General features: G+C 42.2%; 1 protein-coding gene across 2 annotated transcripts in view; it reads right to left on the bottom strand.

Moving 5' to 3' along the window:
* Window positions 1-399: 399 nt before the first annotated feature.
* Pdzrn4 (PDZ domain containing ring finger 4) overlaps window positions 400-17,617 on the bottom strand; it is a 362,347-nt gene continuing 345,129 nt past the window's right edge. For both annotated transcript variants that reach the window (XM_005354310.3, XM_026782810.1), the window contains one exon: window positions 400-2,707. In XM_005354310.3, the coding sequence (XP_005354367.1) occupies window positions 1,190-2,707 (1,518 nt within the window). In that variant the 3' untranslated portion in view covers window positions 400-1,189. The remainder of the gene's footprint in view (window positions 2,708-17,617) is intronic.

Genomic DNA, 17,617 nt, shown 5'->3' on the forward strand with positions numbered 1-17,617 from the left:
GACATAGAAGGCATTAAATTTGAACATGCGGAAGATTTCTGCAAAGATGACGCCCCACAGCTTGTTTTTAGATGACCTATTAAATGAACATGCTGTGTTATACACTGGATTGTGCCCGACTAAAACTGCATGATTTTACAGTCTCCAAAGCTGTGAGAGGTGGTGTTCCATTGTTGAAACCTCTCGGGGAATGTGAGTTTTATAGGGAAATAGACGTGTCTTGGGAGGTCCTTTACTAATAGTCTCTTCCCATTCTTCCTGAAATATTTTTTTTTTTTTGGCTCTCTCACATGTGAAAGGCAGAGAGGGCCATGAAGGTGAATTGAGCATTGCTGGATTGCTGCATGTATTGTCTAATTTGTTCTAGGTAGGAATTCGCAACACAATGATATGTAAGTCATGTTTCAAAACAACTTTATTGAAAAAAAGGTGATAGAAAAAAAGCGTACAATTTGTAATTCACAATTAAGTCTTCTCATAGCGTATGTACAGCTACACGTGTTAACCACAGTGGACAAGGAAAATACCAGTCCTTGATAACTTTTCTTAAGGATAATCAATAATTTATTTTTTTATCATCACAAATTACCACAATTATCTAGCTACATGACCAGTGTCACTACATATCACAGGAAGATTGTCCACCCACACTTCACCGAGACAAAGACAACCGCCATTAATGTGCTAAATGTACACAAGGCCGTTAAAAGGGGTGTTATTTCATGTATAAGACAAGATGTGGCATGTAGTTCATGAGCAGATTTGATTTAGTATTCACTACGCCAGGAAGTAAGCATAGACGTGTTTTGGCATTGAACTATTAAAATAGAAAATAAGAAAATTAGAGAAATAAATCCAGATTTTAACTTACAATAGATACATTAAAATAGGAAATTAATTAGAGCCTTAGTTTTTGTTCGAGTTTTTTCCTTTCCTTTGTTTTTTCATTGTTTTATCTTTTTTTCTATAAATGAGTGCTATGAATATATCACAAGTTAAGGAAAGATAGTAGCCAAAGAAGGTACCAGCATATGAAAAACAAATTAAAAAGTACCAGATATTTTTGCTTACAAAAAATTTAAACCGTAAAGTCACAAAATATATATAAAAACGCCACATTGAACGAGGCAATCATACTCTACCGAAACTGGTAGCATGCTCTGGTAAGCCACTTGTCCCATTTGCCAGGTCATACGGTGGTCACCGACAGAAAGGCATTATGGACTCTTGTGCCATCTGGAGATTTGGCTCCATGGGTCATCAGTTCTTGGATTGTCATCCAGTTATCCAAAATTTTCTTGTTTCTCTTTTTCATCATCTTTTTGTGGCTCAGTTCAATGATGCTCAACTCCTTCTTGCCCTCGCCGCTGCTCTGCGGGCTCTCCTTGAGACACTCCAGCCGGCTCCGCATCATGAACTCCCTGCGCCGGCGTTGCTCCTTGGCCCTGACCAGGTGTTGCTTTCTCTCCTCCTTGCTCCAGTAGCGCCCCATTTTCATCTCACTCATGGTGTCGTCGTCTGTGGTCATGCCACTCCTCTCCTCCTTGATCTTTAAGGCACGTTCCTTCAGAATTCGGTCTCGCACTGGTCTCTTTGTTATGTACCGGGTCCCGTCACTCCTAATTTTTACCTTCCACTCCATCTTGGGCTCTGAGCCCTTTTGCGATTCCTTGCACATGCTCACCAAGCTGAGCTGACTCTGGGCGTACTCCACGGCAGATTTCTGTTGAATTAACTGCATGTAGCTTTGATAATGCCGGGCATGCGCAGGGATGTTGGCATATCTGTAGGCGGAGCTGTGGTAAGGAGAGAGATAGGGAGTGTGCTCATTGACTTTGTTGTCCTGATCTGGAAGCTGGTGAGTTTCTAGACTCTTCTCCAGGCTTTCAATGCTGCAGCCTTCGCCGGTGGTTTTGACATGGGTAGACGTGTATTCCTTGGTGCTGGGTCTGGAAGCGGACTGATGGGCTGTCATTGCGCTTCTCAGATTTTTCTTATTGGCGAGGTTGATCATTCTTGGAAGGGAACTGTCGGGAGACCGGTCGATAGTTAATGGAGTGCTTCTGCTGCTCTCGGCTGTGTTGTATGCACTTGAGCTGTCCTTGTCCGACTTTTCGGGATGTTCCATGATGTCATCCAGTTTTCCCCTCGTCGTATCCAGGCTGGTGTTGTAGTTTCGGAATCCTCCATCATGCAGTGCCCAGATGTCTCCATACTGGTCCGTCACTTTCTGGAGCCTGTGAGCCTGCATGATGTTCTGGCACTCCAGCTCAATGTTTCTTAGCTCTTCGTTAAGCAGCTGCAGCTCATGCTCCACCCCGTCCTGAGCCCCTCGGTTGCATTCAATTGTGCTACTCGAGTAGTACAGGTCATAGTCTCCGTGGTTTCGAATCTTAAGCTCCAGCAGCTGCTGGAATCCTTCACACACTTCGTGGTTGCTGGCACAGTCTGAGTCCAAGCACTCTCCACCAGCAAAGCTCTCGTTGCATTGAAGCTCAAGGCTTCCTAGGGTGTCTTGGCTTTGCCCCAGCTCTCTCTTGCTCTTCAAAGACGTTCTATGGGGGTCCTCGACTGCATTCTCCTGCTCCGAGCTCTCATCATTCCTCAAGCTCTCATCGGTGCGCCCCACTCCACTGTCCTTCTCCTGGTTGTTGGAAGAAGATGTCGCTGTGTCTGTTGTGCCTTCTTCTTCTTCCTGCTTCTTTGGCTGAAAATGAAGTTACGAGATCATAAGAAACCATTCTGTAAAAACACAGGCTATTCTACACCTGCTTGAGAAACAATGCTTCAGGGCTAAGGTGCAGTTCCTAGAAGCAGCTCTAACTGTAGCATGCTTACTAATTAGCTCATGACAGCCTTCTGTGCAGCAACATAGAGGGAATAAGCAGTTCTTTCATTATGCCTCTAACACTCACTAGGTGTAAACAAGACAGCGTACCTGGAAATGAAGAATCTTTACCTTCAGGCTTTCCTCTCTGGCAAACTGAGGTAAAAATATACATGAAATAACCCTGAACTTCTCAGGTGAAAACATACAGAAGCATACCTAACAGTATCTACATCTTTAGGATTTCAGTGATCCTGTGTGTGGGAGCCACAATCACCTAACTGTTGCTGCTTCTTGGCTTTTCATAAATGAATTAGAATAAAGTAGTAAGGACCAATTATCTAACACTGACTTACTGATTTATTTAGTGATTTACTTAAAGCTCTGCTTGTACTGCCCATTTGCCAAGCATGGCTTTACTTGCTCCTTGGTACAGGATGACCTGGAGAAATAGCCAAAACAATGGACCATTACACCCAACAACCTACTGACTCCCCTATTATGCTTCTGTAAAATCCCTTTTGGTTCCCCACCCTGCCTTGTGGTTTTAGGGTATAAAATGAAAATACAAACTGGAGCCAGGATCAAAGCCTTGCAAGGACTGTCCTAGCTTTGGTCCAAAAGTGAGTGTTAGGTCCTTCCATCACGGCTATTGATGTCAGAGGGCTTATTTCTGGATTCCCACAACATAAATTCAGAGGAAAACTGACTGAAGATAGTAAGGCCCATATCACAAACTATTAGAGCTATGCTAACATGCTGTGCTGGAATGCCCAAGCTATCTCTCTGTCTGTAGAGGAGAAAGCTCCACTCCAGACAAATCTAGGCTGTTAGTAGCAGCATGGGCTGGAAGGCAAACTCTCCTCCCACTCCACATCACTTAAGGCCAATGTGCCCTGTTCTGGATACACGGCCATAATACACCTCCAAATTAATGCTTCTCCGAAGCAAGCACAATGTACCAAGACTCAATCACATAAAAAGTACTCTTATCCAGTTATTCTCTGCAAAGATAAATTGGTGTAGGCCTGGGCTTACCTGGACATATAAATTCCTTAAATACCAAAATTCTTTGTCAGTGGCCCCTAAGGCATGGATCCACCTTTACAGACATAAGCAGAAGGCTGACTTGTGACTGATACCATAACCTCAAACTCCTGTAAAGGATATGGCTACCTCCAAAAGGGAACTATGACCTGTAAAGATGCATGCTCTGTGGCCCTTCAGGAGGGTGCAGCTCTTGCTGGTCGGCCATCTGAACTGACATCAGTCTGCCATGCCCAGATTCCAACCTTCCACATCCATTTCACTTTTTCCAGAAGGAAACCTCTGGAAACAGGGTGCCTCTGCATGAGTAGGCCAATGAGAGGCTACCGCTTTGACCTGCCTTCCTGGTTTAGATATATAAGCTAAGTCTTTGGTCAAGGGACAGACTTCTGGAGATGAAGAATCCCTTTAGGAGTCCTGGGCTGTTCCTGCCTTAGGAGTCTGGGTGTAGAAGCAGAATAATAAGGTTCTATGTGGGGGACACTGCACAGCTATTTGGTCTGACCCAATCAGGAGGTATACTCTTGTTTAATTGCTTTATATTTCCCCATACCTATTAGTTTCATTTTTTTCTGTTTTGTGAAGCCAAGTTGGTGACAGTTGGTTTGGTAAAGGCTGAGGGATTTGGGGGCTACTTCAATACTCCTCTGAGAACTTTCTATTATGAAGCATTCTGGTTCTGAAGAATAAACACTGTCTCCAGCCTTCCCTGGATACCCTGGGCAACAAGGGCCCTGAGATAGGTGCTAGCATAACTTACTATAGTTTCACATGGAAACACCTCAGAAGAACATGCCCAACTCCTGGGTTAGAAGCAACTCAGCTTATCTGAAGGCATACTTGAGAGTAGTCAGCCCTTTTCCTGAGCTACCTACACACTTGGCGTCAGGGTGTTCCAAGACACTAGGAGGGGTTGTCTGGCAGATGGGTGACTCTGGGAAACAATGCCAGATAAACAACACAGTGGCTTGAAACACTTCCTGAGCAGTGCCTTTCCTTAAGCAACCAGATAAGCCTCTCACAAAAAGGAGTTCTGGAAACCACCGAGCAGAATTTAGTTCAATCCTGCCAAGGTAAACTGTCCCTAGAATTCCTCAGATTAGGGTTGGTGCTAAGTGACTGCTTTGCTTTCCTCAGATCTTCCTCTGCCTCCTGTCATTACCAAGCTTACGGCAGTGCCTTGTGGCCTTTCTCTGGTAAATTCACTTGGCTTTTGTGTGCTTCCCCCCTGTGTATGATTAGTGTGGCTCCTTTAAAGTTCTTGTGGCTATTTCCCAGTGAGTTCTGAAACTGTAGCACTGAGCTGGCTTCTAAAGAGCTTTAGCTCTCTAAGTTCTTGATCTGCCCATTTTACGCCTGTTGATTGTTCCAAGCTACTTGTAAGATTGCTATTTCAGTCAGGACTAGCTCAAAGGTAAATAGCTAGGAACAAATCCATAGACTCATTGGAAACCAAGACTAGGAAAAGAAACCAAACAAGACAATACACCACCACTACCACCACCACGACGACAACAACAACAACATCATCACCACCAACACCACTACAACAACAACACCATCATCACCACCACCATCACCGACACCACCAACAATACCACCACTACCACTACAACAACAACAATACTACCACCACCACCACCACCACCAACAACAACAACAGCAACCAACAACAACAACCCAGAAAGCTCCATCAGGAGCTATAGAGATGGCTTCACTTCAAAAATCAATATAAGACTTGCACTAAAAGCCTTAATGTTAGATGACCTTAGCCTTTCCATTTGTTCATGAATATGATTCAGTTTTAACTTTCTTTTTATTACCTGATAAATTTGTATGACAGTGTCTTTGTTAACTGAAAGACACACAAACTTAGTATATATATGTGTTTCTGTATAGTCCTTTGTGTATTTATTATGTGGTATGTGTTTATATGAAAAAATGGAAAAATTCTTTTCAAATTGTCTCAAAATAAAAACTATTAATTTAAATAGTCCCTGTTATTTCAAATCATTAATATATGATTGGATTCATTGACCAGGTAGGATTATATTTATTGTTGTTATATATAAAACATGAGAGTCTAAATAAGTTTAGATACTTGCAGCATATTTAACTATTAGTTAATGTACTTAGGCTTCTTAAACTTTATAAAAATAAAGGACTATTCTGGAGGGTAATAGATATATTTTCATCCATTTTGGTGTATGGAAGTTAAAGCTTGATTTCTTCCTGAGTTGTGCTAAGATTTAAAAGCATATTTAACATGTGTAATTGTATGTGCAAAGAACACAAAATAAAATGAAGATACCTTTTTACAAGAAAAACAGAAAGCAATGTTTATGGATAAGAAAAAAATATTGTGTGATATTGGAGAGAAGGAGAGGAAGGAGGGAGGGAGAGCAGAAGTGGGGGAGGAAGGAAATTGGAAAGCTAAACTAGTCAGAGAGGCTCCGAGCAGGCCCGGAGAGTCAGTAGAGGGCAAATCTTCTACAAGAAGAGATATTGTGGAAGCGTTGGTTATTACCTGGTTAGTCATTGTTAGGAGAAGATACTTTATATGAGTCTCTGAAAATTGAGCACTAACACACTGATATGAAGCTGGACTCTCAATTCTCTGTCTGAAACAAGAGATTCTTAGGTTCTGTACTTCATCTTAATTTATGAGAATTGGGCAGCCTTATTCTACTACCAATCATGACTCTTATTTTAAAATGCTTCATGCAGTAAAAGTAACTTTGTTTTTTGGTCAACAGTTAATTCTTATCAAAATTCTACTTTAGTCACCTACACTTCTGCTTCTCCTCAAAAGTATTTGAGCTCAAATCCACTGAAACCTTCCATCTTCCCTACCCAACTCCTCCTCTGTTCCCTTCCCAGCCACTCCTTCTCACCTTCATGACTTATTCTTTTTTAATTTTTATTGGTGTGTGTGTGTGTGTGTGTGTGTGTGTGTGTGTGTGTGTAAATGCAACCCGCTGGCTCCATTTGTGTTGCTCATGTGTGCATATGTTTAGGGCTAATTGCTTAAGATTCGATAATCAGGGGGACTTGTCACTGGAAAGAATGAGTCTCCCTTATCCTGAAACCTTTGTAGCTCTTTATTTAGGGGTAAGGCCTTATGAGTGTTCCTTAGTCTGCCTGGGCATGTTATCTGGTGTTGCCATTATGTAAGTCTTACTTAGATGTTCATATTAGTGAGCTTTCATAGGTACAGCTTCTCCTTGGCAAATATAAAGATTTCTGTCTCACAGAAGACATTCTAGCCCCCAGGCTCTTAAACTCTTTCCGTTTCTTCTTTCTACAAGGCTCCCTGAGCCTTAGGTGTAGGAGTCCTTTTAAATACAATTTTTAGGGAAGCCTAAATTCATGAATAAGTAAGGTTTTCTTGGATAAAAATTGGTATGGCTACAGAAAATTATGTTTCTTTGTTTAAATCTAGAATATAACATGGGGTTCTAGCTCAGTGGTAATGGTACCTGCCTTTAATTCTAGAACTCAGGAGGCAGAAGCAGGCAGATCTCTGTGAGTTCAAGGCCAGTCTGGTCTACAAAAGCTAGTTCCAGGACAGGCTCCAAAGTTACAGAGAAACCCTGTCTCCAAAAAACCAGACCAAATCAAACCAAACAAAACCAGACAAAGCAAAGACCATGGGGTTTTGCTTATTTGTTTCATATTTTCCTCTTAAAGTTTTATACCTGTGCATGTCAAGACTCTGTAGGCCTTCCTCTCATTGCACAGTGATATCTGCTCAGTGCCTTGACATAATGCCTGTTGGCAGCAGAAGAGAAGAGCAAACAGGACTTAGCAGGTGCCAGGCATTCTTGGCTTGAGAACATTTCTTCTGAAAGTCTTTGTTGCCATGAGAACAAAACCAGAAAGAACTTATATCTACACACACACACACACACACACACACACACACACACACACACGCACCACTCTCTGCTCTTCTAGTGACACCTCAGAAAAAAAAATAACAAGAAACCTGGCACTAGAAAAATTCCCAGGAATCCACAAGGATGACCCCAGCAAAAACCCTAAGCAATATTGGGGAGGATGCCCAAACTGGCCTTGCCCTGTAGTCAGATTGATGACTATCTTAAATGTCACCATAGAACCTCCATCTAGCAACTGATGGAAACAGAGGCAGAGACCTGCAGCAGAGCACAGGGCTGAGCTCCCAAAGTCTAGTCGAAGAGAAGGAGGAGTAAGAAAATGAGCAAAGAGATCAAGACCATTATGGGGACACCCACTGAAATAGCTTATCTAAGCTAGTGGGAACTCACCAACTCTGGCCCGACAGGGAAGAAACCAGCATAGGACTAAACTAGTCCCTCGGAATGTGGGTGCCAGTTGCATGGCTGGGGCAGACTGCGGGGCCTCTGGCAGTAGCACCAGGATTTATCTCTAATGTTTGTACTGGCTTTTTGGAACCCATTCTCTCTAAATGGATACCTTGTTCAGTCTAGATATAATAGTGAGGGCCTTGGTTCTTCATCCTCCCTCAAAGCAATGTGCCTTACTCTCTCTCTGAGGAGTGGATGGGTCGGGAAGAAGGTGGAGGAATGTGAGGAGGGAAGGGAATAGGAACTGGGATTGGTATGTAAAATAAAAAAAAATCGTTTGTTTTCTTTTTAAAAAAAAAAAAAAAAAAAAAATAAACGCCAACTATAGCATCACCCAACACTACAGGGTTCTAGAGACTGGAAAGCAATCTGCTATTCTAGATTCTGTTGTGAATGATTTACTGGGTTAAGTTGCTTCTCAAGAAAGATAAGAACTTCAGCATCCATGTCAGTCAACTCTCATTGACTAAAAGGAAGGGCAAAAATAGGCTCCAGAAAGAAATCACACACACAAAAAAAAGGTCCCAAATGAAAAAGCCTGTAGGCCTGTGATGGAATCTCCCAGCTGTTTGTACTCAGATAGTAGTTGTGCTAGACTTCGTATTGGCTTCACAAATAAGACTGTAGTCTGTGATACAGTGAACACTAGTGCGTGCATGCATATGAACAGATCTCAATAAATGGAATGAGAAGCAGCCAAGATTGCAATATAGCCAAATAATATAGCCAAAAAAGGTGATTCTATTCCTCAACCAGCCTTGGCTTCCCATCTTGCTTTTAGATATCTTCATTTGGCTTCTTGCTCTGCTCGGTTCCTTCCTGTGCTCTTTCCTATCGTTTATGGTGATTCTGTTTCTAGTAGTGGGCACCCGACTGCTTTTATAGTTCCTAACTTGTTTGGATTGCTTAGACACAATGGTGACCATCTAGTATGATTCTTTCTCTACAAACAAAGTTTATTCCTCAACCCCAAATCTAACCACTCAACTAGACCCTCATTCAGCAGCAATAGCAGTTCTCACTGAACTTTCTAGATCAAAGAATGCATAAAGACAGAGGACAAAAATTACCTGACCTGGATAATATATGGGTATAATTTTCTTAATAAAATTTTCATAATAACTAATAAAGTTCTGAGAGTATCTTCTAGAAAAATACCTAAAGTACTTCGTTAGTGATTGACTATTATGAATTGGAACCAACTTTTTTGAGAATGGGTATGAACAGAAGGATCCAGTTTATCAGTACAACCATGTCATGTACTTAAGATCCCTTGTATAGAAAGTGACTGCCCACATTGAGCTACACAACCTATGTTGAGGCATGACATTTAGCCAGTCAGTGAGTGTCCCGGCTAGTTTTATGTCAACTTGGCACAAGCTAGAGTTGTCTGAAAGAAGAGAACCTCAATTGAGAAAATGCCACCTCAAGATCTAGCTGCAAGGTATCTTCTTAATTAGTGACTGATGGGGGAAGGACCAGCTCATTGTGGGTGGTGCCATCCCTGGACTGATGGTCATGGGTTCTATTTTTAATAAAGCAGGCTGAGAAAGCCAGAGGAGTAAGCCAGTAAGCAGCATCACTCCATGGCCTCTGCCTTAGCTCCTGCCCCAAGGTTCCTGCTCTGAGTTCCTGTCCTGACTTCTTTTTATGATGAACAGTGATATGGAAGTGTAAACTATGTAAACCTTGCTCTTCCTAAGTTCTTTTGGTCATGGTATTTCATCGCAGCAATAGTAACCCTAACTAGGACATGTTCTCCCTTCCCAGCCCCTAGAAATCCCCTCAAATTAACCCATTACAGAGTTAAGTTTGAGCCCTGCTTCAGCTCCTGGCCTCCTTCCTAGTTGCCAATACAACACAGCTTTTTTTATTCTGTAAAAGTCTGAAGTCATAATGTTGGCTACTGCACCAATTGAACAGTGATCCCTTCCCCAATAACAAGTGAAAACGGATAGTTTCCAGAAAAATCTGAGCAACACAGATGAGCAGGCATTCATATAATATAAAAACATGTTTTGACATATATGGACATATCTAATCTGCATATAGGTTGCACATATGCATATATATAATTTTACTACCTGATAATTTTTACTTTCATAAAGAACAGCTTATCAATGGTCCAAAGAGATGGATATGCTAAAAGCCTTTCTTTCCTCACTGCATGTCATCCGTGACCCACCTTATTCACTCCACGTCGTTTTCCTTACTGTGCATTTACTCACTATAGTAAATATCTATCTCCTAACTCTAGCCTACATGACTAAACCCAATTAAACCTGTGGTAAGAAAGAATGGATGGAATGATAAAAGTACTCTAAAGTAAGTTTAAAAACTCTCTAGATAATTGCTATTTCCTTCTTCAAAAGTAATGTCATATAAATAATAAGAAAATACAGCTCTCTCTCTCTCTCGTATTAATTATAGAATTCTCAAGCTTTCCCTACAATACGTTCATGTATTAGTTATGACTACATGGATTGATTTTAAATGCCTTTCTGATAAAAAAAAAATTATAGTTAGCAAAGGAAAGCCATTCACAGCCCCACATCTGGCTCTGTCTGACAAGGGCTACATGCTGTGCCTCGCTCACCTTAACCCTGATTGATGGTCATATTATTTCTGGGAGTTTGAGTATATATGCAACAGTTCTTACAATGAAAGCACGCTCGTATCTTGTAAGGACTTGAGACAGTGCAGAATAGCTAGTCTTTTTCTTACTTCATGTACAATTGGAAGGATACAAACCATGCCATGCGAATCACTGTACAATGACTTCAAGGCCCCTGTGCAACCCAAGACTGCGTGGAAAGTTAACCTTGGCGGTATAAGGCATTCACTAAACTGCCTCCAAATTTAAGTTGCTAAGTTGACTTTGCATTCACTGGTCTGTGAAAAGCTGTGAAAATGAAAATCTCCCTTCCGATCCCAGAGTTTCTTGCTCTAACATAATGTTCCTAACATAATGCCTGGCTGTCATTTATCCCTCTGGAATTAGGACTTTGATAGACAGTATTTCTGACAGGACATTGCTCATGCAATAGTCCCTCTTATGAGGGCAAAAGGTGTTTTAAAGGTGTTTGTACTTCTCATCAGTTTTCAGGCTTCTGGTGAAGAAAAATGGCCACACAATGGGTCTCTAACCTCAGGCACGTTTTGTGTTCCTTCACAAGCCCTCACAGCTGTATTCCACCTGATGTGAGCAGGCAGCACTTGGCACTGCATGCTCCTGAACAGGATCTCTCCCTTACTCTTTATTCCAACAACCTCTTGTCAATTCTGTATTGGTTACATTTTTTATCTAAGAAAGAAAAGGCCTGGAGCAAGGATTTTCTTGGTTGTAAGCAGCAGCTGCCAACAAAAGATATCTTTATTTGTGGCTGGTGCTGACTGAAGTCATATATAGAAACTCCCACCCTACCTATACTGCAAAACAACTACCACCCAGTGGCATCACTTCTGAGCACGGGCTAGGAGAGGGGCCAGCAAGAATCCCGAGATACATCACTTCTGGCTGTGTCGACAGTGGAGCTTGCTGTCTCAGGGTGTAGTTACGACACTCTGTTTGAGATGGTAGCATGAAAACATATTTCATTATTCAGGTTGGTGAGGTGTTAGAATGGCTATGCTTCACATGGTTTAACGTGTCAGGATTTTTTTTTAAAAAAACATCTTTTAGGATGAGTTAATAATTAATGTTGGGACTAGGATGATAATTAAACCAAGTAGTAAATTGACAGGAATGTTAGCAAGAGATATGTCAGGCAGATGAAAGACATGAATTAGAATAAAAAATAGGTCATGTTTTTTTGTAGTGCAAAAATAACAAAAATAAGACTCTTAGACTTACTCTGCCGTAGCCACACCATGCTCTTCCCTCATTATGTATTAATTAAGGTCAGGAACTCCATTCTTTCAAACATTCTAAGTAGCAGGATGGTACTTGGAACATTAAGAGTTCAAATTTCTGTTGAATGAATATGTGACCATAAGATAACATGATGTCGGTCACCTCAAATAATGCTGTGGGGCATGCATACAGCCGGCATGGGGCTAAAGATCACCTTTATGGTTGTTTAGGTGCACACAGGTGTTATTAACCCATGAAGTATACAAATCCTTATATCACATCTTCTTCTCTTTACATTTATAAAAACATTTTATATTGTAAAGTTCAAATTTCCATTTCTGAAGTTACTCATGGCATGGCTATGGCAGAGTAAGTCTAAGAGTCTTCATTTGATAGCTAAGTTCATTTGATAGCTGCTTGTTCCTAGTAATTATAGCCAAATACAACACACATATTTACTATTAAGTTTCTGCAAATTACACTGAAAACTACCTATTTCAACATCTTAATGCTACTGTATTATATTAACAATATTGCTCAGGCTTTCCAAACTGGGAATAATCTTAATAGAAAAGGTCCGTATTCCTTCTGCTTCATTTGAGAGGATCATTTGCCCAAAAAGATTACAGAGTTGTTTGATCAACCCCTTTGACTGTGTTTCCTTACCCATTAGAGAAAACTAGCAACATTTCCAATGATGCTGTTCAGATGGGTGGCCCTACCTGCTGTAGCTCATTGGCTGTGCACTGAGCCCCTTCATTATGTTCTTCCTCCAGCATCTCTGAGTTTAACTCCTCTAAGAATTCATTCCTTTCATCTTCCAGCCAGCCTTCATCCAGCTGCAAAGGAAAACATTAGTACATTACATTACGTTAGGGAGACCCATGCTAAAATAGGGTAAGCCTCAATGCGGGCTTGCCGACCAGCTCTCTTTATCGGTGATTCTCTTCAGAGCCACAGCCCCCCTATAGTCACCTCTCAGAAAGAAGAAAAGGTGAGACAAAAAGAAAGGAAGAAAAGGATTCTCAGACCTTTTATCCTCTACTGAAACAGCTTTAGATTTTTCTCTCATAACTGAGTAAATCCCACAGCACCGAGCATTACCTTCTTTCAGAACCCATAAAAAGCGCACTGTATAATCCACAGCTGGCGTGCTCATTATCTCCCACAGCCCTGGCTGAAAAGAACTGCAGTGGTTCTGATCCGGCTATGAGACAATTGGGCTTTTACCATGAACAGCATCCCCCAGTGTGACTGTATACAATGTGCCCCCAACAAGCAGATTTTACCCTTATCCTGCTTTTTTTAAAAAAATTTTTAGTTGGATGACTCAAGATAGCAAGGTGAAGCTCATCATAAAAGACTTGATAGACAACAGATTTTATCTATAAAAAAGAAAAGAAAAAACACCCCAAAGACTAAAAACCAATCACCCAAACTTTAATTATTCTCTCTCTCTCTCTCTCTCTCTCTCTCTCTCTCTCTCTCTCTCTCTTGCACTGTGTGTGTGTGAGTGTGTGTGTATGCATGCATGCCTGTATATGTCCAAATTCCATGGGGTCCACCGGAAACTCGGAGGACATCCTGTGGGAGTATGTCTTTTCTTGGCACCAGGTGACTCCAGGGAATCAAACTCAGGTTATCAGGCTCGGTGGTAAGTGACTTTATCCACTGAGCCATCTCACTGGCACCTAAATTCTTTAGGAAAATAAAAGTAACCTTAACCATGCCTGCTTATTCACAGGGTCCTGAGAATTACTCAAGGCCTCAAGCGTGTTAGGCACATGCTGTACCATGGAGGACACCCCAGCTCCCATCACTTCTCTTAGTCCTAGGGATTCTGGCCAATGTGGTCTTTAAAGGAAGTGGAGTGGTACACAGTTGTGTTTGTGGGTGAGGCACTTTCAGTGAACCCTCACTGAAACAAATCTCGTTGGTTTCTTCACACAAAGTGAAGTAGGAAGCTGGAGACTACCGTCACGCTTTGATGGCTGTAGACAGCCAATGCGGATAATTGGCCTCCGTTTCTGGAGCTGGAGTACACACATCAGCTGTTTATGCTCATTAAATGACCCGTACTGCCATCAGAACTCTGTTCACTCTGGGCTACAAACAGCACAGGTGTCTACTGACAAAGGGGCAAGAGTCGGAGGTGTTTTCAATAAGAAACCTTTAACGACAAATGAATGTCCTAAAACTTAAAAAGAAAAAAACGCCAACTTGAAAATAGGACATTAAGTGGTACCACCAGCGTTGACACACTCACATGACATTTATTAACAGAGGACAGTTCATGGCGTCATCGTAGTTAACATTCATTTTGACAAAATGCCTGGGAGAGGGAAAAGTCACGGAGGACTTGCCTCCATCAGGTTGGCCATGGGCATGTTTGTGGGTACATTTCTTTAGTTGTTAACTGAGGTAGGAGGGCCCATCCCGCTGTGGGTGGTAGCATCCCTGGGTAGGTGGGCCTATGTTATAACTGGTCTATGCCAGTGCATAGCATCCTCTGTGGTCTTTGCTACAGCTCCTGCCTCCAAGAACCCTCAAGGAGCTCTTGCCCTGGCATCCCTCAGTGGTGGGGTAAAACAAACAACCAAGAAAGCAAACAGTTCTTTCCTCCCCAAATTGCTTTTGGTTCTGGTGTTTATCACAGCAAAAGACAGCAAACGATAATGCACGGATTCCATGGTGGCCATTAAAACCCACACAGAATTATATTACCTCAGATCTAACTGTATGCTAAAGTTCCTTGCTAAAATTGCAAGGAACAGGAACGAAGGATTAGCTTCACAGGACAAGGTGTGGTGTCTGCACAAAGTAGGTTAGGTCAGACACAGCACTGAGTAGAGAAAGGACGGAGTACACCGTCTCCAAACTGGTGGTTCCAAGTTTCTCTGAGAGCCCTTGCTGCCCCCATTTCCCGAGGGGAACGGGATAGAAAGCAATATCTTTAATGGTCTGAGGAAGAAAATGGGCAGGAAATGAAAGAAAGGTGACAGGGAAGGAAGGAAATGAGTTATTTAAAAACATTGCACAGATGCACACTACTGCCCCCAGCAAGCACATAGATCATTCCCAAGGATCTGGAGAGCATTCGAAATATTTTTAAACACGCTATGGAAAGCACACAAATAGTGTGCTTCCTCATTTTCCCTGCTCAAACTACACACTCACGCAATGCAACAAGATACGCTGAATTTGACAGACAAAGACAGCAGGTGGAGAAACGAGATTCGTCTGCTTTTTTCTTTTTCATCTCTACCATGTACCTTGTTAATTCTATTTTAAAGGTATGGTGTTATGATGAATTTTCTTGGATGATTTCACTGGAGATCCAATTTTCAAAGCAATTACATCTTTTCTTGTGACATGTAGAGCTCTTTTTCAGAACCAAGGGTGAAGGCAAGCCTGGTTTGAGCAGGGAGTGTGGTGGTCTGTGGCACTGGAGACGTCTGTTAGCAAGGGGTAAAGAGTCTGATGTGATGATTCGCCCTCCAACACTGACTATTGCAGAGGGAAAGCTCAGGAGCACGAGCCTGATAGCCACCCTCTGCCAGCCAGGTATGCCTGGCAAAGAGTGGCAGGTTTAGTCTTAAGCCATTAATATCTATTATTTCTATTACCCATTATGATCACTCTGGGAAACGCTTCAGTTCTAAATTCATGAGCTTCCCAGCAGCTACAAGGGAGGACAGGAAATTGCCTTATAACAAACCCTTTCCACAACCGGGATGGCCGTTTGATTCTTTCCAACTTACTTTTCTTTCTTTTTTATTTAAGGGAATGGGATCAGTGAGATAATTGGCTCAAGAATCTTCCAGATAATTGTGATAATTTCAAACGTATTTTAAAATTCCCTCCTAGCACGAAGGCACTCCAGCCTGGTGTACGGGCTCATTCCTCTCCACCACGACCTCAGGTGTGTGGCTCTACTCCGCTCCAGGCTACGGCAGACTTTATGAGAACCATTTAGAATGGTCAAGGGCATAAAGGAAATATATGCGGAAGGAGGGGTTTTTTTATATCCACTCTATCCAAGTCGGGAGCCAGCCTGACACTGAAATACACGTTCTCTGTATTTATAGAGAGAATGTAGTTACTGAGTCTGAAAAATATCAGATCAATAGCCCGGGAGACAAGCGATGACATAACTAACTTCCCTCCCACAGCTGACAGGTGGGTAGGACAGTGACAGCGTGCTGTCCACTCTGCGTTCAAGAGGACAGACACAGGAAGTGGAAACAGGCGCGAGGCAGTGCCTTTCCCTGACCGTTTACCTCTTCTTGTTGCTGATGGCACCTTCCTCTCTCAAGACAGACAAGTATTCCGTTTGAAGTGTCATTTTTGGGTGGCAGGAAAATGTTTTTGTCACGTTAATTATGGAAAAGAACTTGTTGTCCTCCATGAAACTACACCAGAGAGAGTTCGTTTCATAGTTATTTTAGGAAGACTTAAGATGATAGCTACATATGCTAATATTTTTCTCATTAGAGAATCCTTCATGATGCCTTAATATGCCGATTATATATATTAGATGGAAGCCTAAGGGAAGGGTCTATACAGAATTTAAAATGAAATAATCTGAAGTCAACTATCTCTCATTTGTTAATGCATTTAAGAAACTATCAAGCAGACAGAGAGATAGGATTCCGTTTTGTGCGTTTTAAATTTTTCTCTAAAATCGATGCTTAGCTATTTTTCCTGGAGTCTTTAGTAGGCTTTTCTGGGGGTGAAGTTAGACAGTAAGGATCAGCCTTTGCGGTGTTTTGTATCTGTGTTTATACAGACAGCCATGGAAGAGATTCCATGCCGCCTAGCAGGAACACATAGACATTCACTCATGAACCCAGTGAATATAACGTCCAGGCTCAAGACCCTGCCCTCTGTTCGAACCTGCATATCGGGCCTGGCGACCAGGAGCACAAGTCTCTTACACTCCTCGCTTGACAGCAGAGCCACGGCCTCTTCCCGGTTCTGGATGTCTTCCCCATTTATCTAGAGCACAAATGCAAGCGGCACATTAGTTTCTATTTCCACAATGCTGCACACAATAAATGGCAAATATCAGCTCATTTATGGTGAATGTATGGACAATGAAACTCCCACAATGGGCTCATCTTCGCCCCTCCGTGGAAAGTGCCTTCACTCAATTACACGCGCGCTGCAAGAGCCGTATCGATCCCTGAAGGATGGTGGACATCACAGGAAGCAGTTATGTTCATAAATGTCCAACCTGCGCCCTGGCAACATACATCTAGCAACACAATTAACCAGCCCCTGACAGGTGACGTTCATCTTTCTCCGCTCAGAGTAATGGAAGTGTCACTCTGAGATAATAGTGCTGGGGGAAGCGGCTGGCAGTTCCACAACTGAAATCCTTCATCCTGCACGCTCCCGGGAGCCAATTAGAGAGCTGCGGAGGACCCCTGAGCAGGCTGGCTCCCAGACTGCTGCTGACCTGGGCTCAGTTAATCACTTCGTGTTTGGGTGGGAGCCTGACTCAGTTGTCCAAACATCACTCCAGTTATATCCCAGATG

Source organism: Microtus ochrogaster, chromosome 15, assembly GCF_000317375.1.
Source record: "Microtus ochrogaster isolate Prairie Vole_2 chromosome 15, MicOch1.0, whole genome shotgun sequence".
Taxonomy (NCBI): domain Eukaryota; kingdom Metazoa; phylum Chordata; class Mammalia; order Rodentia; family Cricetidae; genus Microtus; species Microtus ochrogaster.